The sequence below is a fragment of the Cricetulus griseus genome (assembly GCF_003668045.3).
Source record: "Cricetulus griseus strain 17A/GY chromosome 1 unlocalized genomic scaffold, alternate assembly CriGri-PICRH-1.0 chr1_0, whole genome shotgun sequence".
NCBI lineage: Eukaryota > Metazoa > Chordata > Mammalia > Rodentia > Cricetidae > Cricetulus > Cricetulus griseus.
In genome coordinates, this window is record NW_023276806.1 from 242,032,916 (window position 1) to 242,058,427 (window position 25,512).

The 25,512-nt window shown below is 42.3% G+C and overlaps 1 protein-coding gene across 5 annotated transcripts in view; it reads right to left on the bottom strand.

Moving 5' to 3' along the window:
- Positions 1 to 25,512, bottom strand: part of Klhl2 (kelch like family member 2) — a 110,121-nt gene that overhangs the window by 9,929 nt on the left and 74,680 nt on the right. For 3 of the 5 annotated variants that reach the window (XM_027394060.2, XM_027394057.2, XM_027394059.2), the window contains 6 exons: positions 14,278 to 14,387; positions 10,489 to 10,605; positions 8,743 to 8,895; positions 3,869 to 3,986; positions 2,357 to 2,554; positions 1,518 to 1,619 (listed from right to left, as the gene is read on the bottom strand). In XM_027394060.2, coding sequence (XP_027249861.1) covers positions 1,518 to 1,619; positions 2,357 to 2,554; positions 3,869 to 3,986; positions 8,743 to 8,895; positions 10,489 to 10,605; positions 14,278 to 14,387 — 798 coding nt within the window. The remainder of the gene's footprint in view (positions 1 to 1,517; positions 1,620 to 2,356; positions 2,555 to 3,868; positions 3,987 to 8,742; positions 8,896 to 10,488; positions 10,606 to 14,277; positions 14,388 to 25,512) is intronic. The other 2 variants (XM_027394061.2, XM_027394058.2) reach the window with 1 other exon arrangement.

Genomic DNA, 25,512 nt, shown 5'->3' on the forward strand with positions numbered 1-25,512 from the left:
GCTAGACAGACGGCTCAACAGTAAAGAGGACTGGCTGCTCTTCTAAAGGACCCTTGTTCGAGTCCTAGCATCCACATGGCAGCTCACAACCAGGGGATCTGACACCCTCTTCTGGTCTCCAATGATAGTGCATGCACACGGCGCACAGACATACACGAAAGCAAAAGATGCATATATATGTAAAAAAAGAAAAAAGGAAGTCAGTACCAGAATGCAATTTAGAATGGAATACCTGGGAAGAAAAAGCTATGAGGCACCAACATCACATCATGGGCAAGGTATTTATTAATGTACATCATGAGTGACATTAAAAACAACATGCTAAATGAGAAAAGCCAGTCATACGATTTCACTTATGTAAAATGTCTAGAAGAAAGAAATGCACATGGTGACAGGAAGTAGTGATTCCTGAGGGCTGGGGAGGACAAGGAAAGTAGGGTTTTTGAAAATGTTCTTAAAATGAATGGTGGTGACATATATGGAATTGTTTTGAGTCAAATGGAAAGTTCTTATGACATTTCAATTATATTTTAAGAAAATAATTTTTAAAAGATTTTTATTATTATTAATTACACACACACACACACACACACACACACACACACACACACACACATGAATGCAGGTGGTGACAAGAGGCCGGAGGCATTGGATGCCCCTGGAACTGGAGTTCCAGGCAGTTGTGAGCTGCCTAATGTGGGTGCTGGGAACCTATCTCAGGTCCTCTGGAAGAACAGTAGATAGTCTTAACTGCTAAGATATCTCTCCAGTCCCCTGAAAACTACTTTTAAAGAAGTATACAGAAAGCTGGGACTGGTGGCGTACACCTTTAATCTTAGCAGTTGGAGGCAGAAGCTGGTCTAAGAGGTTGAGCCCAACTTGGTCCAAGTAGTGAATTCTAGGGCAGCCAGAACTACAAAGTGAGACCCTGACTAAAAAAAGAATTTTACCATCAGAGAGCAGGAAATGGAAAAATACAAATTTGCCTAAGCTAGAATTTGAGATGGGAAAATCACACTAGAGAAATAACACGTAGAGGTTTCCCCCAGCTGGGAACAAAATAGGATACAAACTAACACAGCAATTGTCCCTTGAATGTTAAATGGCCCTAGTCCAGACACAACCTATTTGTTCCCCCAACAACTGTAACAACAAGAACAGGTGAAGGGCTGGGCACCACTTAGGGAAGAAAGCACTTGTCTAGTGTCTGGGTTCAAGTCCCAGGAAGGTAAAAAAAAAAAAAAAAAAAAAAAAAAAAATAGTTGACAGCCTTATAAGTCACACAGAGGGAGGCAGGGAGAAAGAAGAGGGAGGGGAAGGGAGCAGGCAGAAAGGGCTTGCTAACATAGTTTAATTTATATAAACGGGTTAATTTTAAAAGAGCAATTAAAATATATAACCATTGCTTCTCCTTCATCTACTTATAAGACCACTCAGGTCTCCAGATGCACCACTCTCCGGAACCCAGCGGCCCAGAGTACCTGCAAATGCTCTCCTGGGGTAACAGCCAGACCTACCTCCAACAACGCCCACACCCACACTGCTCCTCCTCGTGTTCATCGGAGCAACATGAAACCACTCATTAGACTTTATGTTGTACGCTTCCACAGACGATAAACCTGGGATAAAGCATAATACCCTTCATTTCCACTTCCAAGAAGACGAAGTTGCTCTTTTGTGTAAATATCACTAGGGGAAGTAATGTCAGGTATTTTACATTGGGCTAAAATTAAAAGAAGAAATGAGAGAGCATACTGATTACATGATAGGAGTGGCTTCTTCACTGGAAGCTTCTACCTAAGCTGTTGCCATTCATCCACTTTTGAAATGTGGAAGAGTGATGGGTATTACTTCATAAGAAACAAAATCTATATAATCTGGACTGTTACATCTTTTTAAAAAATAGTTATGTGTTCCTCTCTGTGTGCATGACAGTAGTGCCATTCAGGCCAGAAGAGGGTGCTAGGCATCCTAGAGCTGGAGTTACAGTTGGTTGTGAGTAGCTCTGCCTGGGTTCTGGGAACCAAACTCTGGTCCTCTAAAAGAGCAGTAAGCACTCTTAGCCACATAGCCATCTCTCCAGCCTTCACTCATATCTTTTAAAAAAAAATTAATTTATGGTTTCAAGACAAGGTCTCACCCTATATGTACCCAAGGCTACCCTCAAACTTACAATCCTCTTGTCCCCTAATTTCACCATACCGACATTTTAAAGAAATTCTTGGTGTCACGTTAAATATCTCTAATTATAATACTTGCTAAGAACACTCAGTTATATGCTAATTTTGCCATCATCTGTTCTATAAATGTGGTTACCATGTTAATGCTAACAGCAATGCAGGAGAGAAGAAATTACCTGTGCTGCCATCAAAGCCCCCCACTGCATATAACAATCCATTTAGAACGGCTGCCCCCAGCGTGCTTCTTCGGTCTCGCATGTTTGCAACGCTGGTCCACTGGTCTTTCACCGGGTCATAGGAATCAACAGTTCGGACTCTTAGGGAACCATTAAAACCACCAACAGCAAAGACAAGCCCAGCCATATAGACCATCCCTGCAAAGGAAGACATCAATCCAGGATGAATATGCCATTCACCCATTACCTGCCTGGAAGGCAGGCTGTGATCAAGAAAGCCTACAGTATTTGTCAGAACACAAAAGTCTTGACAGTTTTAAATATTGAGTCGGTCTTTAAAAATTCTTCATTTGTAAGAAACATAAAATCAAAGTGCACCATGAGGTCTGTACCAGAAATCCATTGTTGCAGTTTGACGGAAGATAAGATTAAAAAGTTTCAATGTCCTGTTGAAAACTAGTGGGTTAGAGTGTATGTGATTCAATAGTAGAATGCTTGCCTGGCCTTCCACCCCATAAACAAACAAAACTGAAGAGTAGCCAATGGGGGGGAGGGGGAGAAAGGAGGGAAGGAGGGAGTGGGTAGAGAGAGAGAAGGGGGAGAGGGAGAAGAGAATGAATGAATGAATGAATGAATGAATGAATGAATGGACTATATATCCAGGCCCACTATGTGCTAGGTGGGACCTCTACAAGTGGATTCCAGCCCTGGCCCTTGACTCTTACTTCGAGTATGCTGAAATATAGCAAATCCCATGAGACGTGATGCCAGGAAGCAGCCATTATGGGAAGATACTATACTTAGAACTCATTTCATAAAAGGAGATGAGAACAATGGGTCCATATTTCAGTCCCAGTGGGGAGTCTCAAGATTTGTAACTGCTTCCTTTAAGTAGTTTGGGCCAAATAACATCTGCTTCAACACATCTGTAAAACAAACACTAGAATGGAAGCAACTGTTGTGTATAGCTTGGCTGGACATTTCCAAGAAGAGTTTTCTTTATCCATATTTCATTAAGGTAACTAGGAAACCAGTCAGCAAATTGCCAGCTCCTCCATTTGCTCTAGAAAATCAGAACTGCCTAAAGATGAAGAAGACAGCAGCCAGGCACAATGGAAGACACCTGCAATCTCAGTGCTTGGGAGGCTGAGACAGGAGGAACAGGAAGTTCAAGGCCAGCCTGGGCTACATAGACCCCGTCTCCTAAAAGACAAAAAAGAGCTGTTATCCTTTCCACAGAAGGGGTTCAGCCACGCTTTTACATGGCCTTCTTCTTCTTTTTTAATTTAAACAAGATCTCAGGGAGTGCAGGCTGGCCTTGAATTCGCTATGTAGTTAAGGATGACCTTGCGCTCCTTATCTTCCTGCCTCCACCTCTGGAGAGCTGGGTTAAAGGCACAGACTACCATGCCTGGCATTCTAATACACATTTTTTTCCTAATGACTGCAATAAGACCTGGGAGCTCCCAAAGACCCAGAAACAGAGAGATGGTCATCACACCCCAGGCTTACCTGCTCTGCACCTCCTGGAAGGCAGCTCTGCTACTTGGTGCCATCGTTCCTCTTTGAAGTCGTAGCATTCCACACTCCGGATGGCCTTCGGTGCTTGGCCCCCGACTACCACCATCAACTAAAAGGGAAGAAATGTAAGTGCTTGAACCATTGCTGTCACCTCCTCAAGAGCCTGATGATATCCTACAGAGACACTGACAAAGTGGAGTGCCAGGATGAAAAGGGCATAGCATGCTGGAGGAAAATGGATACCTAACCAACACATAGATGACATCAGCAAGGGGCACGTGTTAGAACTTCAAGTCTATCATTTAGCATGTTTAATTTAAAAATAGGCTTTCAGAAACCTAAAGAGGCTTCTAGCCAACACGAGCAAAAGTAGTATTTAAGACAAAAACAACAGGCAGCCAACACGGGAAAGACTGCAGGTTATCCCAGGGCTTGCTGTAAATCAGACCCTGGTTTTGCAGTGATCAGAGGTAAGACTGCTGCAGTCCAGAAGAGACGGAAGTAAAGTGTGCAACTAGGCAGTAACTGAAAGGACAGCAAAGTATTCACAGGTGGAGAAACTGTTTGAAAGTGGAGATGAGAATGTAGAACCATGGATCTTAAGGAAAGAGGCCTCTCAACACTCCATAAGTAAACCATCATCAGAATATCGTGAGAGGGCTGCCAAGTTTCCTCACATCAATGGGACAGCTGATTAACCACATTTCTATCTTCCTAGAACTATGCTGGGGATTACACAGGACATGGTCGCTACGCTACGTGCCACAAGCTTATGGATCCCACTGAGGAACTAACACCCAGGATGGAATTCAAGGCCAATATGCAATTGTATACAATCAAAACCTACACGACACTAGCTGCTACTGCGGACCAGAAAAAGGAGAGTGGCCATGAGTCAGTGAAAGTTTCCTGGGAAACTGGAGCAAAGGCTTTGGAAGATGGATAGGACTTTTGTCTTTTGCCATACACAGGCACTTTCTGGCAATGGGGAATAAAAACTATCATGTCGGTACAATGTCACAGTTAGTATGGAAAACTAGAAAGAATAGACAGGGCTTTCTGGGGGAAAATGAGATCACGGTAAGAGAAGAATACTGAAAATAAACCAACAATAACAAAACCAATGCAGAGAAGCTCACACAAATGGGGAGGGGGGTTGTGACAGTGACTGCATCATCACCTACCTGGACCTAAAACTACATGATCACCTACCTGTACTTAGAACTACAGAGAGATGTACACACAGAAAGCATGATTCCAGATTCCCAGTAAATCCCAAGTTTGAAAAAAAAAAAAAAGTAGCCCGTGTTAGTTATGGAATAAAGCAGAAAACCCTTAGGGTGCTGAGGCTTAGCACAGGCAATAGTGCAATTATTTCAGTTAATTCTTCTAGTAATGAACTCAAATTCATAAGAAGAATTAGAGAAAAGCATTACACCCTACTACCAAGAGGCCAAACAAACAGTAAAAGAGTAGGAGCAAGACTGTAGAGCCAGTCTTACATGGCACATCAAGTCAGCCCTGCACATGGATCTGTGCTCATGCCCCAATCCAATGAAGACCAATTCAAACATCAAGCCTCAGAACAAAATAGAGGTATCTTAAAAGATTTTGTTTCCAATTTTAATTACATGTATATGTGTGTGCTTGGGTGTGGGTTTGTGCACGCTGAGTGCAGTGCCTACAGAGGAGGCCGGAGGATGAGGGTGCTGGATCCAAACTCAGGTCCTCTGCAAGTGCACTTTGCACTTTGAAGCACCGAGACATCTCTCTAGCCCCCAGAATATTTTAAAATCCTCAATCTACATAGCGGCTGGTAGATCCCAGTTCTCAAACCGAGACTCATTATTCCCACAGGGAAGGAGAACACGAGAGAAAGCATGCTGCTGCGGAGAACAGTGACAACATCTTCATCTTGCTTCTCCATGAAAGACTAAGTGGGATAGAGATTTGTACTCCAAGGATCAGAAGAAAGAAATCAGGGGGAATGCATGTGAGTGCACGAGAGCCGGGATAGCGGTGAACTGGGAAATGTGGGTGTTGAGATCAACAAAACAGCTGTTTATATCATAGGTCGTTACTTATTTGTAAAAGACACTTAACCCTATCTGAGAGCCACACCGTGTGTTACAGCACACAAGCATCAACAGGACAGGAAGAGCTTCTGTAGGGAATAGGTAAAGGTAACACTGGAGGAAGGTGAGAGGTGGGGAGACACGTAAATCCCAGTGGTTGTCCTGAATACAGGTCATTTAGACTTTCTTCACCCAGAAATACATCAATGCTCTTTACCAAAAAAGTGTGTGTTGAGGGGAGGCGGGGACTAACAGAGATAACAAAGCCTGCAGCAGTAAGACATATATAGTGGGGTTGGAAATGGCTCGGTGATTTTGAGTGTGTACTGCTCTAGTAGAGTTCAGTTCCCACACCCACACTGGGTGGCTCTCAACTGCCTGTGACTCCTCCTCCAGGGAATCCAATGCCCTCTTCTGGATTTCATGTGTACCTGCATGCACAAGTATATTTGAACACAGACAGATAAATAAAAATTAAAAATAAATCTAAGAAGCATATAGCTTTTCCTTATGATATCCAAATATTAAGATGCTTCACATAATCCTCCTATCGTTTACCTAGAATGCAAAACTAATGTGTGGGACTGAAAAGTCGTACGTGCAATTATTGAGTGCTAGCCAGAAAGTAACCTAAAATAAAACATTTACTGTGGTACTATATCAGAACTTATGGTAACTTCCTCAGCATTACTACTGTGTTTTATTCTATTTGACCCTTCAAGATTACAATAAAGATACTATTACTACAAGACATGCGTTCATGTATTAATCCTTCTTCATTCCCACCTACCTACTTAGAAAAAATCCTGAATATAACCAGTGTAAAATGATACCTGGTACCATAAAAAAACAAAAACAAAACAAACAAACAAACAAAAAAACCAACTTCCCAAACAGGCACCTTTTCCAAAAGCTATGTGCAGAAACAAACACCGGAGAAGGGATAGTGCATGCAGAAGCTACATGCTCAAAGCTGCAATGCTACTTGAGCATGTCTGCTGCCCCTCCCACAGGAAGGGAGGAAAACCCCAAGGAAGTGAAATACAAGAGAGCCTCCATGAATCCACCACAAACAACAGCCAATGCATGGAAAATCTGGAAGTACCTATCAGCGGGAAAGGGAGGCCACACCAAAGAGACCCAGAAGAAAACTTTTGAACAGATGGCTTAAGCCTCACAAAGAGAAAAATAAAACACTTGACAGGATTTTACCAAGGGCTCCTTAGCTCTTCGCAAGTGCCACGTTTAGCCTGGAAATTAGGCAGACTTCATCTTTATTCTAAAGGCCTCTCTGCAGTACAGCTGAAGTTGCCAGGGGATGGATTGTGAGCTAAGAAGGCTTTTATTCTTCCCCTCACAGATATGAAATATGTATGAAGTCCTGAGGTTGAGCGGGGTTACTGAGATGGAGCCTAGCTTGCCACCAAGCATGATGATCTGAGTTCAACCTCCAGGACCCACACAGGGGAAGGAGAGAATGGACTCCCAAGATGTCCCGACATGCACGTATGCAACTGCATGTGCACACACATGAATGCTCACACACACACACACACACACACACACACACACACACACACACACACACACACCATAGAGAAACTAACAAGCATCAATGAAATGGTAACTTGGGGCTGAAGAGACGGCTCAGTGTGTAAGAGTACTTGCTGCTCTTCTAGAAAACCTGGGTTTAGTTCACAGCACCCACATGGCAGTTCACAACCATTTTAAACTCCAGTTCCAGGAGATTCAAAGTCCTGGTCTCTGCAGGAACTAGATATGTATGTGGTATGCAGACATATACACAAGCAAAACACTCATATACATAAACTAAAATTAAAGTCTAAAAAATATTTTTTAAAAAAGCATAGGAAACTGTCATACAATAAGGATTAGGAGCAGGAACTGACTGAGCTATTGATCAATTTCATCCTAACGTGTAAATCTAAGAAAACAGCAGGATTTCAGTTATAAACTACCTTGCTCACAGAGAAATCTTGCTGTTTAGTCTACTTCCCCTCTTTTTCCCACTTGCTACTTTAAGTGGAAGAACTGAGAAAAGACAAAAACCAATTGTCTTTCCTTCCTGGTGTGTAATGTCATTGGATCTATAGACTAAATAATGGGCCCTAGAGATGAGTCTGTTGTTTAGAGTACTTTAGAATGCTTGCTGCTCTTGTGGAGAATTCAGGTTCAGCTCCTAGAATCTATGGTGGAACTCACAACCACTTGTACCTCCAGCTCCAGGGGATCTAATGCCCTCTCTGGGCTCTGTGTGTACCTGCATGCATGTGTGTCTACACACACACACACACACACACACACACACACACACACACACACACACACACACACACACACGATTAAATAAATTGGGCTAGAAAGATGGCTCATTGGTTTAGATCACTTAATGCTCTTTCAAAGCTTATAATTCAGAACCCAGCACCCATATTAGGTGGCTCACAAATGCCTTTAACTCCTAGATCCAAGGATTCTGATGCCTCCTTCGGGCTCTCATGTGTGCACATATCTCACACACACACACACACACACACACACACACACAAAATAAAAGAAAATGTTTTTTAAAAGATTAAATGAATTGAACACTCCCTATCCTTAGCATATAGTCAAGAGGGACTAAATCATAAAATGTGTGATGCATTCTTGGGCACATTTCCCATGCAGAAAAACTGAGACAACAAGGCACGGAAATTCAGATGCTCAAAATCATTAACAGCTCACTGTGGGCCTGTGGATGGGGCAAGCACAACTGTGAACAATAGGTCCTACTTTGGGAAGGTTCATAGGTGTCCTCAGCCGGGTTCGCACGCTCTTCATTAACATGCGCTGCTCTGTTGGCAGCAAATGGTACTTCATGGCTTCAATGAGGTAATCTTTGCACGCACTGCTATTCTTCACCAAGGCTTCCTCTTCAACTCTCTGCAGGAAGACAGAAGAAGAGCCCCTTGAGGAGAACAGCTAGCGAGGGAGAAAACGGCTCCACAAACAGACAGGGTTAAAGAACTAAAACAGCCACTGCCCCGTCCACACCAACTTCTGCTCAGGAATCTGGTGCACAGAGAGAAACGGCGATGAGAGTGATGAACTTTAATCTCAACTAGAAACAACAAACTCTGTGGGTAACAGAGTCACATCCACCCATTCCTTGTCTTTAAAGTAGCTGAAGAGTTGACGAGAAAAGAAAAGGAAATCTTGGTGGAAAGGCAGGCAGGATGTGGGGAATTGGCGACTTTACCGTGGAATTCACCCTCCATGATGCCCCAAGATAAGTGAACATGAAGATGAAAAGACTGTGATCTGGGCTACTAGGAAATATTGACAGCCAGTTCTCCAACTGGGCTAGGCAATGCTATCCATTCATGATACTCTCTTCCAACACAGGAAGGCAAGTGAAAAGAGACCCAAAATACTTAAAAACATCATACCTATATCAATTTTTATCTTTTTTTTCTGGCAGTGCTCTACCTCAGTATTGGGCTTTCTGTTCATTTTTCTTCCTTTTGAAATACCACAATACCCATGCACCACAAAGATCATGTTAAATAACTAGGTTTCAATAAACCTTAAGATGCTGAGCCTGATCAATAATCAAATGTCTCTTTATAAATGGTTTCAATTACAGAAAGGAATGCTAAGATGTTCCTGAAAGTCTGCTAATGGGTAACAAAGTGCAAATTTAAAATACTTCAAAGATGACTGAGAATCATTCTCTCCTGAGTAATTCAAACAGCCTGCTTTTCTTCAGCTTAGAAATAAAGAAGCCACAGACATGTTCCTGTGAAATTATGAAGTAGAATTAAGCAGCAATTGGGTCCAATCTCAAAAGTCCATTCCTGCTGGGCAGAGTCTATCAAAGGAAAAAAGTAAGGAGATGTTTGTTGCTGGATGTCCTGCCTGGTTCCACAGCCACCTTGCCCCAAATACACACACAGATGCTATATTAATTATTAAACTGTTGGCCAGTGTCTATGGCTTCTTATTGGCTAGCTCTGTCTTATTATTAACCCATATCTGTTAATCTACATATTGCCACAAGGTTTACCCATAATCCGGCATGTTGTTACTCCTTTGGCAGCATTTCGACTCTGTGTGGCAGGCTCACTCTGCCTACCTTTCCCATAATTCTCCTTGTCTCCTAGACCCATCTACCTTCCTGCCTCATTGGCTGAACAGTGTTTTATTCGTTAACTAATAAGAGAAACATATACAGAAGGACAATCCCCATCAGACATTAGTGCAGTGTAGAACTTGGACACATGTGTCTACATGCACTCAGAGGGTCACAGACGCCACCTCAGAACGCTCCTCTGGTACTCTCCTGAATCAAGAAGAGGGTAGAACCCAAGTTCTAGGAACAGGGATGGTCTCAGAGAGAGCTGCAAGCTGTCAGGTGCCTTAACTGTCTTCCTTCCTGCACTCCAGAGATCGTCCCACGGTGCGAAGGGGCTCCACACGCTGCCGGGCCTGCAGATGCCGTGTGCATCCCTATGATTGGTGCACGCGTGCACTCACCTGTACTAAGTACTCCCGTGGAAGCAAGGGTAGCCGGACGTGTTCCATGAGCCGAGCCATGAACTCCTGCCTTACATCCTTATCATGGTTTACCCAGGCTATTACTGCTTCAAATACCTTAAAAATATGGAGAAAGAAAAAAGAGTTATACGCCAAAGCATGAGGATACAATATGACGAAGCACATCTTACACGCAATGTTGCTAACATTGAAAATCTATGGATCAAAACTTCTCAAATCTTGACTTGCAACACACATAGACATTCATCCCATTAGTTTCTCTTTCTTTTGACATATGTTAGCTTAGTAAGTACCTCATTAAGTACCTTTGAATACTCACAATAGGCACTCTTCATTTCGTATTTACCAAGCATTTCACCAAGTCATCATAAATCTTACTGAACGAGTGGTAGCTGTGAGGAACTATAGTATACAACTTTCTTCTTTGTAGTTCTAATTATAGACTTAAGTGCCTTTAGAATAAAGCACCCAGGCTAAAAAAGCACAGAGACAGCCCAAAATGAAAACAATGTGTCTCCATGTCCTTTCTACTGCAGCAACAAAACACCATAGCCAAGACAAGTTATAAAAGAAAACATTGAGTTAGGGGCTCATGGTTCCAGAGGGTTAGAGTCCAGGGCCATCAAGGCAGGGAACATGGCAGCAGCAGCAGGCATGGCTGTGGAACAACACTGAGTAACAGCTTGCATCCTAATCCACAAGTAGAAGTCCAGAGAGGTCTAACTGGGAATGCCTTTTGAAACCTCAAAGCCCACCCCAGTGACACACCTCCTCCAACAAGGCCACACCTCTAAATATTCCCCGAACATCTCCACCAGCTGGGGACCAAGTGTGCAGATACATGGACCTAAGGGGGCCACTCTCATTTAAACCATCACAACATGGACTGAGCCATCTTCACCCTTAATGTCACCTTCAGAATCACTCCTCGCTGTGTCTGTGAAGGTGTTTCCAGAGAGACAAAAAACTGGAGAGGAGGGGAACCACCCATCTTAAACACGGGGTGCACCTTTGCATAGACTGGGGACCCAGATGGAATAAGTGGGGGGAAGAAGATGTTCAGCTGGGTGCCAGCGTTCCCCTTACTCTATTTTCCATGACAGGAAATTGCTGCTCCACTATGCCGTCAGGTCATGAGGGCCTGAACACTCTGAAACCACCCTTTATCTTGTTCCTGTCAAGTCTTGTGATCACAGAAACACAAAAGTAACAAAGAAATGTACCCTTATAAATAACACATGCTTGAAATTGGGTTTACAAATGAATTTTGCTCCATAACTTACAGATCAGGGTCTACATCATGGGTTAAGCCTCCTTTACCAGAACAGAACACACTGAAATGCAGTATCTTAGACATTTCTACAAACAACAGGGAGAGCATCACTATACAATATATTCCTCTGAGAAAACTAAGAAGCTAAAGATGAGGCAGTGCCTTCTATGTAATTTCCTCCCAGACTTATGCTTACGTTCCCTGATAATCTTTTTTTTCCCCTGATAATCTTTAAAAGGTTGTAGGAAATGTATGGAAATATGCAAATGGTTACTAGAAACAGAAGCAGGTTATTATGATACACCATGAAACTAAAAATAGTGCACACTTCAATTATCATCTTTCTTTAATTTCTCCTATCAACAAGGACTTACTAAATACTTCTGTACGCCATGTGCCAAAGAGAAGAAGTGAAGAGAGTCTACATTCTCTTAGTTCTATCCATGGCTGTTGATTCCTGGCAGCTCCATGATCCTGCTTCCACTGTCTTGCCACATTCTTCTGCTATACAGCCTCAACACTCTCCTACTTGGCCCTCAGGCCAGAGCAGGGCTCCTGCTCACCATCGCATGAAAGCTAGTACCCGTAGCAGCTCCCCGAGTCAGTCTCACCTCGGAGAGCTCACATCTTTGTGTAATAACTTTCCACAGTTAATCTAAACTGTCACTACACAACCAACAGAACATGTATGGCAGAAGCAACTCTGTGACTTCTGAAGGCGGGTAGATCAAAAGAAGACAGCACTTTTCCTTTGGTCTCTTGAATGGCTTGCTGTGACAGCCATATATGCCACATAAGAAGTATGGCTACTTTCAGCAATAACCACAGCATGAAAATCCCCCAGCAAGCAATAAAAGAGGAAGAGAGAAAACAGACAGCATAAATACTTCCTACGTCTCAAGCCTGACATGTCTATAAAGGGGTAACTTGGACATTCAAGACTTACAAGATAATGTGTGAAAAAGAAGGGAAGCCCCAGACCTCTGCTCCAGGAGAATCAAGTCAGACACTTTCGCTCATCTGGACCACTCTGGCTGAAGCCATGGATGCAATAGAGCAGGAATGGGCTGTCCCTGTTATATCCTCCATGAGGTTTGACCACTGACTTGGACCTATGATCAAATGGGTATTGAGTGTGCCACTACAGTAGGTATCAGTACAAAACCAAAGCAGTCCTCATGATCTTTCTTTAATGCATGGTATATTCTGGCATCCATCTGTTGATTAAAGCTTGGAAGCAGCTCTTCATCACCTCAAGTAAGGTCTTACTATTAACACAGCTGAAGGCACTCATGATGGCCCCTTCCTACTTCATGTCCTATTCCTCTCACAGGTTTATTCTAACCCCAGCAATCCTTGAGCAATCGTTCCTTCACAGCCTTTACATTTGTGTAGTCTGTTCCCTTGCCCTGACATGCTTCCCACTTTCCCCATCCCAATCCATTTCCTTTTTTTTTTTTTTGGGGGGGGGGGTTGGTTTTTTGAGACAGAGTTTTCCTGTGGCTTTGGACGCTGTCCTGGAACTAGCTCTTGTAGACCAGGTTGGTATTGAACTCACAGAGATCTGCCTGCCTCTGCCTCCTGAGTGCTGGGATTAAAGGCATGTGCCACCAACCCCCGGCCCCATTTCCATTTCTCTAACATACTCCAGCTCGGTTTTAAAGACCTGGATCTTATATCTGAACCAAGTGGAAGTACCAGTGTCCCGCTCCCCACTCCTCCAGTGCCCACAAGGAGCTCCATAATCATGTATGTAGTTGCTCCACTTTGTCGGTCTCATACCCAGGGCCCTGAGACAGTTACTGAGGTACAGCAGGCACTCAGCCCTAAGCTATTATGTTAGCAGTAGTGCCACCCTTCTCTAAACTGCTAAATTTGTGTATGTCACAGTTCTGCCTATTTTTTCACACTGTAAATTCTAGAGAGAATATATGTCTTTATCCCCAAATGGGATGAATGTCCCAAGGAACAGAATCAGTACCCAAATCTTGCTGTAGCAGTCAAGTACACTTCTTCTTGGTTAAAAGTTGCTTCTATTCCCACAGAACCACAATTAATGGAAAAACTGAAATAAAGAAAGGAAATACTGGGCTGGAAAAATGTCTCAGTTGTATCTTCACAAGTGTTAGGACCTGATTTGGGTCCTTGGAAGCTAGCTGAAAACAGTTGTACAAGGTGGCACTCTCTTGTAATCTTAGCAGACAGGGATCCCTGGGACTTACTGGCCAGCCTGCCCAGACTACTGGAGAGTTGGTTGAAGACCAGTGAGAGATCCTATCTCAAAAAAAAAAAAAAAAAAGGATGGACAGACAACATCCCAGGTTGTCCTCTGTTCTACACACTCTTCCAGACACCCCCCCCCCCCCCGCCAAGAAAAAGAAAGAAAGGAAATTAGCCAGCAGGACAGAAGAAAGGGGAAGGGAAGATGGTGGCAGACAGAAGAGGAAGGGGGAATGGAGGGAGAGGCAAAGGGGAAGAGAAAAACTGTTACTTGCCTTCTCTTCTGAGGATATGGTAAGTTTGTCACTTGAGATTAAGCTGCACACTTGCTCAATGCCGAGGTTGAGAAACTCTTCACTAAGTACGACATCTGCAAAATGTTGTTCTGTTGGAAAGCCGCAAAGAGAGATCATCAGCATCACACAAGCAAAGAGGCAAGATCTCTTAACTAACCCGAGAGGAGGAAAACCCATCGCAATTATTTCTTCTGGATGACAAGAAGAGGTAGCAAGGCTACCTTAATGGACACTCACTCATTGGGCAGAACTGCATTAGGGCTTACCATTGGTGCGTGTTAAACAGCTACTTCTCATATAGCCTGGCACTATCAATGTTTAAGTCTGTAAAACCTTGTTCTCACAAAGCATATGGGAGCATAAATCCACATCTTTGACTATAGCCCACAAAACATTAGAAGGCTCTAGAACACTACAAAAGAAGAAAACGGCTTGTCTGAACACATGAGAGGGCTCTAGAATACTCTAAAAGGGCTTGTCTGAACACATGAGAGAGCTCTAGAATACTCTAAGAGGGCTTGTCTGAACACATGAGAGGGCTCTAGAACACTGTAAAAAGGTATGTCTGAACACATTAGAGGGCTCTAGAACACTATAAAAGGGCTTGTCTAAAGACATTAGAGGGATCTAGAACACGACAAAGGGAGAAAACGGTTTGTTTGAAAACTAACAAAAAGCCTTAAATGCTGCTCAATGTGAATATACGGGTAGCATTGCAACAATTAGTATATTAAAAGAAAACACAAACAAGGTTTCCAATATAAGTCTAACTTCTATATAAATAATTTATCTGGGAACTTTATACCTCAAGTCCTTCTCAGGAAAATGGAAAAATTGGTAATTCTTAAAATACTCAACCCCTCTCCTTGATTTTCTAAACATGCCTATTTGTGATGAGGAAACAATAACTCTATTAACTCTATTAATAACTCTATTAACATAATTAATGATTTAAAAGCTTATAAAGAAAAGTATCCTGTACAAAACAGCTTTTTCTGCAAGCCCGCATCTCCCTCTCTCTCTCTTTTTTAAAAATACATTTATTTTATTTATTTTTGGGTACACTGGTGTTTTGCCTGTGTAAGGGTGTTGGGACTCCTAGAACTATAGTTATAGACAGTTTTGAGTTGCCGTGTAGGTATTCAACCTAGGCTCTCTGGAAGAGCAGTCAATGCTCTTAACCACTGAACTACTTTCTCACAAAATGTGAGCTGGAACTACAAGACAGTGGTCTAGTCTTTGCACTTACACACACCAAGTTCAAATCTTAGTTCTACCATGGGCCGGCTTATAAGACCTGGGGTAATGATGTAATCTCCTAAACCATGGCTTCCACAAAGGTAGAGAGGCTCAGAAAGATACCTTACATAATCAGAATTGTGAGTTTGAATACACTCTTGACTTTTGAAGCAGGAAGAACTACGTATGGAGGATGTAGAGAATTCTATAACAGTGCCTTTTAGCACCGTGACCTCCAAATCCAAAATGTGTGCTAGAAAGTCTACATTATCTCCTACTTGACCATCACAGCTAATTATACTACAATGGTATAGACATCTTCTACAATGAAGTAAGAGGTTCATTTCAGTATGTATTTGAAGATACCCTAAAATTTATTGCCTTCCTCTTTAGAATATTTAAAAAATACAATGTGCATTTCAACAAACCTCCTGAATACTTATTCACTTTATAAAAGGCTCCTCAAAAGATGACTTCATGCACAATGGGCAACTCCTGGCATAATTACAAAATGATTGGATTTACAAAAATCCAACAGACACAGTTCTTTTCAAACTCTGTGTCTGGGTTAGCAAGCAAAATACTGCACTGAAATAAAAATGAAAATGAATATTCGACTTCTTTTGTAAATGAAAACAAAACAAAACAAAAAAACCCAAATGGCCCAGAAATCTCCCCCACACAAACTGATTCTGGCAGAGGCAAGGGTGACCCTTTCAGAAGAAGCTAGGACAAGTGGCCAACCACACATGAAAAAATTTAGATAAACGACCTTGTGTTTTTCACAAAAATTGACCCCAAATGGGTCACACAGCTGTATTAGAAGCGCAAAATATGAGTCCTAGAAAATAACACAGGAGGAAACCTAGCAGATCCCAGCACTGATGGCTTTCCTTACACAGCATAGGAAGCAAGACGATGAAAGAAGTAAGTTGGACTAGGGTGGTGTTACAAAATAAAAGGGTAAGCCATAACCTTCAAGAAATATTTCTATAAAACATTTATCTTACAAAAGACCATTATGTAAAACACAGAACTCTCAAAAATCAACAAGAAAATAGACCTGTTTTTCAAATGGGCAACAGATCTGAACAGATATTTCATGAAAGGTGAAAATTAGACATGTCAAAAGAAACCATCATCTTGCACCATCACCACATACAGCAGCCTCAGGCTACCCAGGAGCTACATAGTGAGACTCCAACTCCAAACAAACAAAACACCCCAAACACTGACAACATCAAATATTCGCAAAGACACAGGGTGACAGAAACTCTCGTTGCCCAGCCTCTAGAAAGGGAAAGGAAAAACGAAAAACAAGAACTAACTTGGTGACAGCAGTTAAAAGCCATGGCCACAGAAGTCTGACATCTGGCCTTGATCTCCAGAACCCACATCTGTGACAGCAGAGTACCCAAGTCAAGATGGGACATAAAGATGGGAGAGTCACCCAAACGCTCCTGGGCCAGCTAGCCTGGAGTCAATATCAAGCAGAAACAAGACACCCTGCCTCAAAATAAAAGGAGAAAACTGACTCCCCAAACTGTCCTCTGACCCCCACGTGTGCCATGGCATGGTGTGCCCACCCCCATAGTAATACAATAATATAAAAACTTTAAAAAGCCTACACGCCATGATTTACAGCGGCTGAATAAACATCCACTATGTCTATGAACCACATTTTCACTATCTATTATTCATCTGTGGTAGACATCCAGGCTGATTCCCTTTCCTGGCTATTGTGGATGGAGCAGCAAGAAGCACAGATGAGCAGTATCTCTGTAAGATAAAGAGTCCTTTGAGAATATGCCCAGGAGTGGTATAGCTGAGTCATGTGGTAGGTCTATTTTTAGCTTTTTGAGAAACCTCTATATTGATTTGCATAGTGGCTGCACCAGTATATATTCCTACGAAGAGTGAATTAGGTTCCCTTTTCCCTACTTTTTTGTGTTTAGCCATTAAAAAAAAAAATGAAATCACAAAAGTTGAAGGAAAAAACTCTATTAAGTGCAATAACCCAGGATGGAAAGACAAATGCCATGTGTTCTCTCTCATATGCAGATCCTTGCTTCAATTTTGACATACCTTCAAAGGTATGTAGAAGGATACAAGCATGAATGGGGAAAGAGAAATGGTAGCCATATTAGAAGGAATCGAGCAAAACTAGGATGTATGAAAAAGACACAAGGAAACAGACTACTTTGTACACTAATTACACGTTTTTAACTTAAAAAAGATTGACAGCAGTTAAAAGGTCTATGACACAACAACATGGAATCATTTCCATCATATTTATCCAAAATAAAGTCAAAGTGGTGCAAGATGAAACCACCCAAGCTACTTATGTCTTCTCCAAACTCAAGCCCATTTCAAACTATAAGGCCAAAACTGAACTCCAAGATCCTAACTCTTACCTAGAAACCAAGGTAGTCTGCCAGGCAGAACAGGGCAGGTCTTGCAAGATGCTACCCCTCCTGCCAAAACAATTTACATAACAGTTTGCTGTCCTAATAAAACCCCAACATGGGAGTTGGAGACAAAGCTCAGTCGGCAAAGTACTTAGACCTGAGTTCAAACCCTAGAAAATGAGGTGTGGATTGATTCCCAGCGGTAGTGAAATGGAGATAAGAGGATCTCCAGGGCTCCTGAAGACTAACAGCTGAGGACACACACACACACACACACACACACACACACACACACACGTTTTCAGGACTTACCATTTGGCACTGTACAGTCAATTGCTATCCCAGCATTCCTTGGTTGCCTATAGACTTTTACTAATAATAATAGTAATAAACTAATAAAATTATAGACTTTTACTAATAATGTCCACACTAGCCTATCAGTTGCAAGAAATAGCCTACTGTGTTTATAACAGGGGAAACTAACAGGGACAGAGGAACTAAAGGAGTATATGGGAAATGTACAGTGTTCTAGTGTTTTCCCTAAACCTAGAATAGTTCTTTAAAAATCACTTTAAAAAGGAGAATATAGGGCCGGGCATTGGTGGCACACGCCTTTAATCCCAGCACTCGGGAGACAGAGGCAGGTGGATCTCTGTGAGTTCGAGGACAGCCTGGTCTCTAGAGCGAGTGCCAGGATAGGCTCCAAAGCTACACAGAGAAACCCTGTCTTGAAAAAACAAAACAAAAAAGAATATATTAATAGACAACATGAATGGTAAATTTGTGGTTAAATTTGCAGAAGTTAATTGCAAAAAAGGTCAAATTGGTATTGGAAAATACAAAATAAGAATCAAGAGACATCTAGTGTGAAAAGAATAGTAGTATAAAAAAACTCGTTTATTGGGGTTCAAAGATCGACCACAATCCTTTCTACATCTGAAAAGACCATCCTACATGCTGAAGGTTTTTCTTTTACCAAAAAATTATTCATTTATTTATTCGTGTGTGTGTGTGTGTGTGTGTGTGTGTGTGTGTGTGTGTGTGTGTGTGTGTGCGTGTGTGTCTGTGTGTCTGTGTGTCTGTGTGTCTGTGTGTGTGTGTGTGCACATTCAAGTTGGGGGCTACTTGAACTTGCTTGAGTGGGTTCTCTCCTTTCACCTTGTGGGTACAAGGAATGAGACTCAGGTCACCAGGCTTTGTGATAAGCACCCTTGCCTGTTAAGCCATCTTTAGCCTTTCTTTAGCCAGGTATAGTGGCTAGTGCCTGCAATCCCAGGATGGAAAAGATTGAGGCAGGAGAATTTCTGTGATTTCCAAGTCAGCCTGAGCTGCAGAGACTCTTGCCTAAAGGAATGGGGAAAATAAAACAAAACAAACAACAAACAAAAAGACCACACAGCTTATACACTTTCCTGAAAATTAAGGAAAGCAGAAATACTGTTGAATAGTTGATTTGATGAAGAGTAAATTACAGGCCAGGGAGGTTGTGCACTGGATAAAGGCATTTACCAGTCAACCAGGGAGCTGAGTCCCATCCCTAGGTCCCACACGGTAGAAGTAGAGACTGACTGACCACAAGATGTCCTCTGTCCCCCACACTCTTGCTGCGGCATCTCCACCCCATGCAAAACAAGGAAGTAAATGTGGAAAGGGGAAGAAAGAATATTTAAAAGAGCATAACAAGATGGCATGCATGGGGGCACACACTTGAGGGGTTGAGGCAGGTGGATGAAGAACTCAAGAACAGACTGAGTGCTACATAAGCCCAGGCAACACAGCAAGATCCTGTGTCAAAAAGCATTAACTACTGGGGGCTGGAGAGATGGCTTGGTAGTTCAGATCACTGGCCTCTCTGGCAGAGATTTGGGTCCCAGCACCCGATGGTGGCTCATCACTGTTTCTAACTCCAGTTCAGAGGAACCTCATACCTGCTTCTGGCCTCCATGGTTGCTGCAAGGATGTGGAATAAACACATGTATGTAGGCAAAACACACATATAAAATATTTTTTTAAAAAAAGCCTAATGACATTTTCCTTTTTTATTTTAATTTGGAAACAGGATCTCATGTATCCTAGGCTGGTCTGGAACCTGATGTGTAGTCAACAGATGACCTTCAACTTTTTAACCACTTGGCTCTACCTCTTGTACTTCAGATTACAGGCATGCACGCCCACACCTGTTTTTATAGTGGTGGAGGTGCAGGGCTTCGTGAATGCTAGGCAAATGCTTCACAACTGAACCACATCTCAGGTCTCATAATGGGAGTCTTTATACCAAAAGTCTTGGAACAGGAATAAGTCCACTTTGAGGAAAATATGGCAAACTGGCATATACCTTTAAAAAATTTATGTGCAGCAATTTGGAAATTCAAATGGAAAAACAGACAGCCGCTACTAGACCTACAACAAAGTAACATAAAATCCGTCCCCTCGGTCATAGCGGTATTTCACCTCTACAAGCAGGTCTATAATGCTTTTGGCTAAGTTTCTCCTGCAAACTTAAAATGGGAATCAAAGCAAGAGACTGCTACACTCCTTGTACTTCTCAAACGTACTCCAGCAGTGATGAAGCTGATGTCAGGAACAAGATCTTTCTGTGCTACCACTACATACATTGTCCTAATCTCTGCTTCATGATCAGGAAGAAAAAAAAATGTGTTCATTCAAAAACAAACTTGGTGAATTAAAAAACTAAAATAAAAACACCTCGGTAATTACATAAATCAGAACTTAGAGCATTAGTAAACTCTATCCCAAACTCTGGGATCTAAATTCATGGTGCACTCTTCACTAGTGTATCAGGAGGTCAAGAGGGCACAGAAAACAGTCAGCTATTACAAATGTACTGACAAAAACATCACAGCCAGCACTGAAACAGAAGACCACACCTCACCAAGCATTAACAAAATTAGTAGCTGGGTGTGGCAGTGTACCAGTGCATACCCGTCATCCCAGCAGTTGCAAAATAGGGGCAGGAGATTATGAGTTCAAAGTCATCCTTGACTACCAAGCAAGCTTTCAGCCAGCTTGGGCCACTTAACACCCAGTCTCAAAAACAATTCAGTCTAAAGGAAAACCCGAAAGAATAAACATTCCAGTTTAAAGAATCCAACTGCAGACATACACATGCTTTAAAACTATTTCTAACTGGTACACCCTTTCCACCATCTTTCCCCAGCAGAATCAGTGTTATTCCCTATGTTAACCTTCCTTTAAGATGCAAGCACTAAATGTGTGTTGCCAAGCACAAGGGGTGCTGATGGCTTGTTTAGAGCCTGCCTTTCTTCTTTAAGTCTTGCTGCTGCATTAACTGGCAACTGTACTGACTCTGACTGTTAACTGTGATGCATTTCCCAGCACCAAGTAACCCAGTCAGGCAGGTGGCAGCAAGTGACTGGTTGAATCCCTGGAAGGCATACCTGGACCAATACGGCTGGTGTCCTGATGTCTAGGTCTCCTTATCCTCTCTTCCATTTGTTGCTGCTGGTTTTTGTTTTTTGTCTTTCCTTCCTTCTTCCCTCCCTCCTTCCTTATATTTTCCTGTTTTTATTCTTTGAGAGACTGTCTCCCTCTGTAGCTCAGGTTGTCCTTGAACTCACAGCACCCTCCTGCCTCAGCCTCCTTGGTGCTGGGGTTATAGGCTCCAACCACAAGGTCTAGCTTTACCTCTTCTCTTCTTTTACAATCCTGCACAATAACTAATAAAAAAAAAAGGTTTGGTGAAGAATAGTTCTTGGTGTGACCTCTGCTAAGCACTGTTGGAAACCAGAAACAATCAAACAAAACAAATGCATGTTTTGTTTTTATTATGCACTGGAATGGAGACAAGAAGGTAAGGCCAGTATATATAACATGCTATGTATCATATATTTAGTTACATAAAGAAGGGAGCTACATGCCTATGGTGATATACACAAGAAAGATATACAAGTATCTAAAAAAATCCTGCATGAAATAAGAAAAAGCATGTGCAAATCACATGTGATGAGTTTGTATCTGAAACAATAACCTAAACACCATTAATAAATGAATAACGGTTAATTAATAGACGTTTCTCCAAAGACAATACACAAATGTCCAATAAGATTACAAAGAGACATAGCATAACTCATCGGTAGAGGAATAAAAATCAGAGCCACAGACCCCTGCTCATTATCCCGTGGTCCCTTCATGTCCTGATGGTTCTACTGATGCCAAGACTAAATTAGTAGACTATTCTTCCTACCCCTACCCCCTACCCCGTGTGTGGTGTGTGTGTGTGTGTGTGTGTGTGTGTGTGTGTGTGTGTGTGAGAGAGAGAGAGAGAGAGAGAGAGAGAGAGAGAGAGAGAATGTGCTCACATGCCACTGAACACAACACATGGGCACAACTTTATGAAACGAGTTCTCTTCTACAACCTTTATGTGTATCCGAGGGCTCAACACAGGTAGTCAGGTCTGTTTTGCAAGTGCTTTATCTGGTGGGTCACGTCACCTCCCCTCTCTCTTTCTGGCAATTGTGATCCAATGTGCACTTTAACTATTTTCTAAGGTACTATTTGGTAATGTCATAAACTCCAGTTGTCACAAAACACATCTAGAACAACCCCGCTTGTCTCTCCCTCCCCTCCCTCTTCAACCCTTAGCTTGGATTTACAAATCAAATCCTCTTGCTTCTTTCTCAGCAATGCTATAGGAAACATAACACTGAGTGGCACAAGGAATTTAAAAGCCCTTCTGAAAGGAGCTGCACAGTATGTCTGAGTAATCCCCAAGTTTTTCATAATAAATCATTAGGCTGTCAACAAGAAGTATGACAGACACATCAGCCCTGAATAGTTACTACCAGAAGTTCCTTCAAATTCACCCCCACATGTGGTGTCTTAATTAGGGTGACTACTGACTGCTGTGATGAAGCACCACGGCCAAAAGCAACTTGGAGAGAAAAGGGTATCTTTTGCTGACACTTCCATTTCACAGTTCATCATCTAAGGCAGTCAAGGCAGGAACATGAGGAGGCGGGAGCTGATGCAGAGGTCATGGAGGGTGCTGCTTGCTGGCTTGTTCCTATGGCTTACTCAGCCTGCTTTCTTATAGCACCCAAGACCATCAACTTAGGGATGGCCCCACCCACAATGGGCTGGGCCCTTCCACATCCAATCACTAATTAAGAAAAGGCCCTACAAGTTTAACTCCAGCATGATCTTATGGGGGCATTTTCTTAACTGAGGTTCCTCCATTCTCCAGTGACATAAAAGCTAGCCCTGGCTGGCCTAGAATTCTCAATGTAGACCAGGATGGCCTCAAACTCAGAGCTTCACCTACCTCTGCCTCCAAAGTGTGGGGCCCAAAAAATGCACACCACCATACTCAACAAGAAAGATTTTTATTTATGTGCATATGTGTGAATATGCTCAAGTGCACTGGTGCCTATGGAGGCCAGAAACAGCCATCAGATACCCTTTAACATGCAAGCAGTTGTGAGCTGACCAACATCGAACTCTGGTCCTTTGAGAAGAACAGCAAGCTTTTTTTTTTTTTTTTTTAAATTTGAGACAGCAGGGTTTCTCTGTGAAACAATTCCAGCTATATCCTGGAACTCACTCTGCATACCAGAGTTGGCTTTGAACTCACAGAGATCCGCCTGCCTCTGCCTCTGGGATCAAAGGCTTGTGCCGCCACCACACAGCCCAGCAAGATTTCTTAACTGCTGAGTAATTTCTCCAGCCTCAACCATTAATTCTTGATGCTATACTTTTCTGCCTCTTATAATATCAACATTACTTCTTTCTGCCACATTCAACAGAACAAAATTAATGCATCTCACCTCTTCAAAATCTCACAAAGAACATCAAATTTTCCCAAATGTCTTCTCCTTGTTCTACGGACTCCCAATTTTTGGGAACTCCTTGTACAATGAGGCCAGAGGTCTTCATTACTACACTCGCTATGAATTTAGGACTCAATTACCAGCCTTTCCTGGAACACGGAATTCAGAAATAAACTTGGTTTCACAACTGTTACAGTTTCAATGTAAACATGTCCTTGAAAGCGCATGTGAAAAAGTTTCTGTTTCCAGCATTACTACAGAGACGGGACTAGATTCAGGAGGGTACTAATGTCATAAATGGTTTAATTCATATTAGCACAAAGTACTCTTTGGGGGCAGAGCTTAGATGGAGAAAGTAGGTTCATGGGAGAGCTATTTCTGAAGGGCAAATCTTTCTTTCAAAATTATTATTATTTCTTTGATGTATATGGGTCTTTTGCCTACATGTTTTCAATTCTAGGAATTGAATATGGGTCCTCTGGAAGAACAGTGTTCTCAGCACTGAGCCAGCTCTCTGTCCCTTAAGGATGTATCTTGTCCCCAGGCCCTTACTCCTTGACTCCCAGCTTCCTGCATAAAATAAGGGAGCAGCTTTCATCTGCCATGCCCTTCCACCAACATGTCTTACCTTACCACATAGGTGCCCAGGGACAACGGGTCTGAACCCTCTGAAACCAGTAGCCAAAACAAGTCCTTCCTCTATAGCCTTTCCCAGTATTTTGTCACAGCAAAGACGAACTGATTTAATACAATGACTGTGTCTGATGTGGGCAGAACAGAATGGGCTAACCAGTTTGCATGTCTGTAGACATGATTAGATGACTGACTCTTACTAAACACACTACCGACTAAGAGCCAAATATGACTGGATTAACCTGCCTAACCCAAGCTCAGTATCTGTCACAAAGTCCAGGGAAGGCATTCTTCACATCTAGCAGGGCACAGTAAAAACTGGCAGCTGCCACACAGCAGCAGTAACTGTGACCACTCACAGGACTAAAAAGTAGGTCATTTCAGAGTTGGATCCATCTCTGCTACTCACACTTAACAACCTTGCTTTACTCAACTACTACTTATTTTGGAGCTGGGAAGAAAGGTCGGGAGTTAAGAACACTTGCTACTCTTCTAGGGACCCGAGTTTGGTTCCCAGCATCTATTTCAGGTGGTTCACACCTATCAATAACTCCAGATCCTGGGAATCCAGCACCTCATCCTCCGGAAGCACCTGCACTCATGTGCACACACCCACATGCAGATATACACCTATACATAATTTTAAAAAATAATAAATTGTTTTTTAAGTGCTATGTTTTTTTAGGCTCTCAGTGTGTGTGTGTGTGTGTGTGTGTGTGTGTGTGTGTGTGTATTAATCCTGATTAACTAATCTTTCCTAATCTCAGCTATCACCTCTTCACTTCTATTTCTTTCATTCACACATTATCAAATGAGCACTTATACCACACAGCTTTACTGTGATATCAGTAGTTACTCTGCCTAGAGTAGTTTAACACTGGCCATTGAATAAAGCCTATGGGCATATCATAAGTTTCCCCCTTGGAGCCAATAGTGCATACTCTCCAAGCATATAAACTATGTCATTATATAATACATATTGGACATATAAACGACAATATATAATATACAACATACATATGTGGTCTTTGTGAGTACATGTGTGTGCAAGGGCTTGCCCTCACTAAAGGAGTGAGCTTTTCTCTTGTGTCTCTCCAGCAAAAGGAAACAAACTGATCAATAAGTG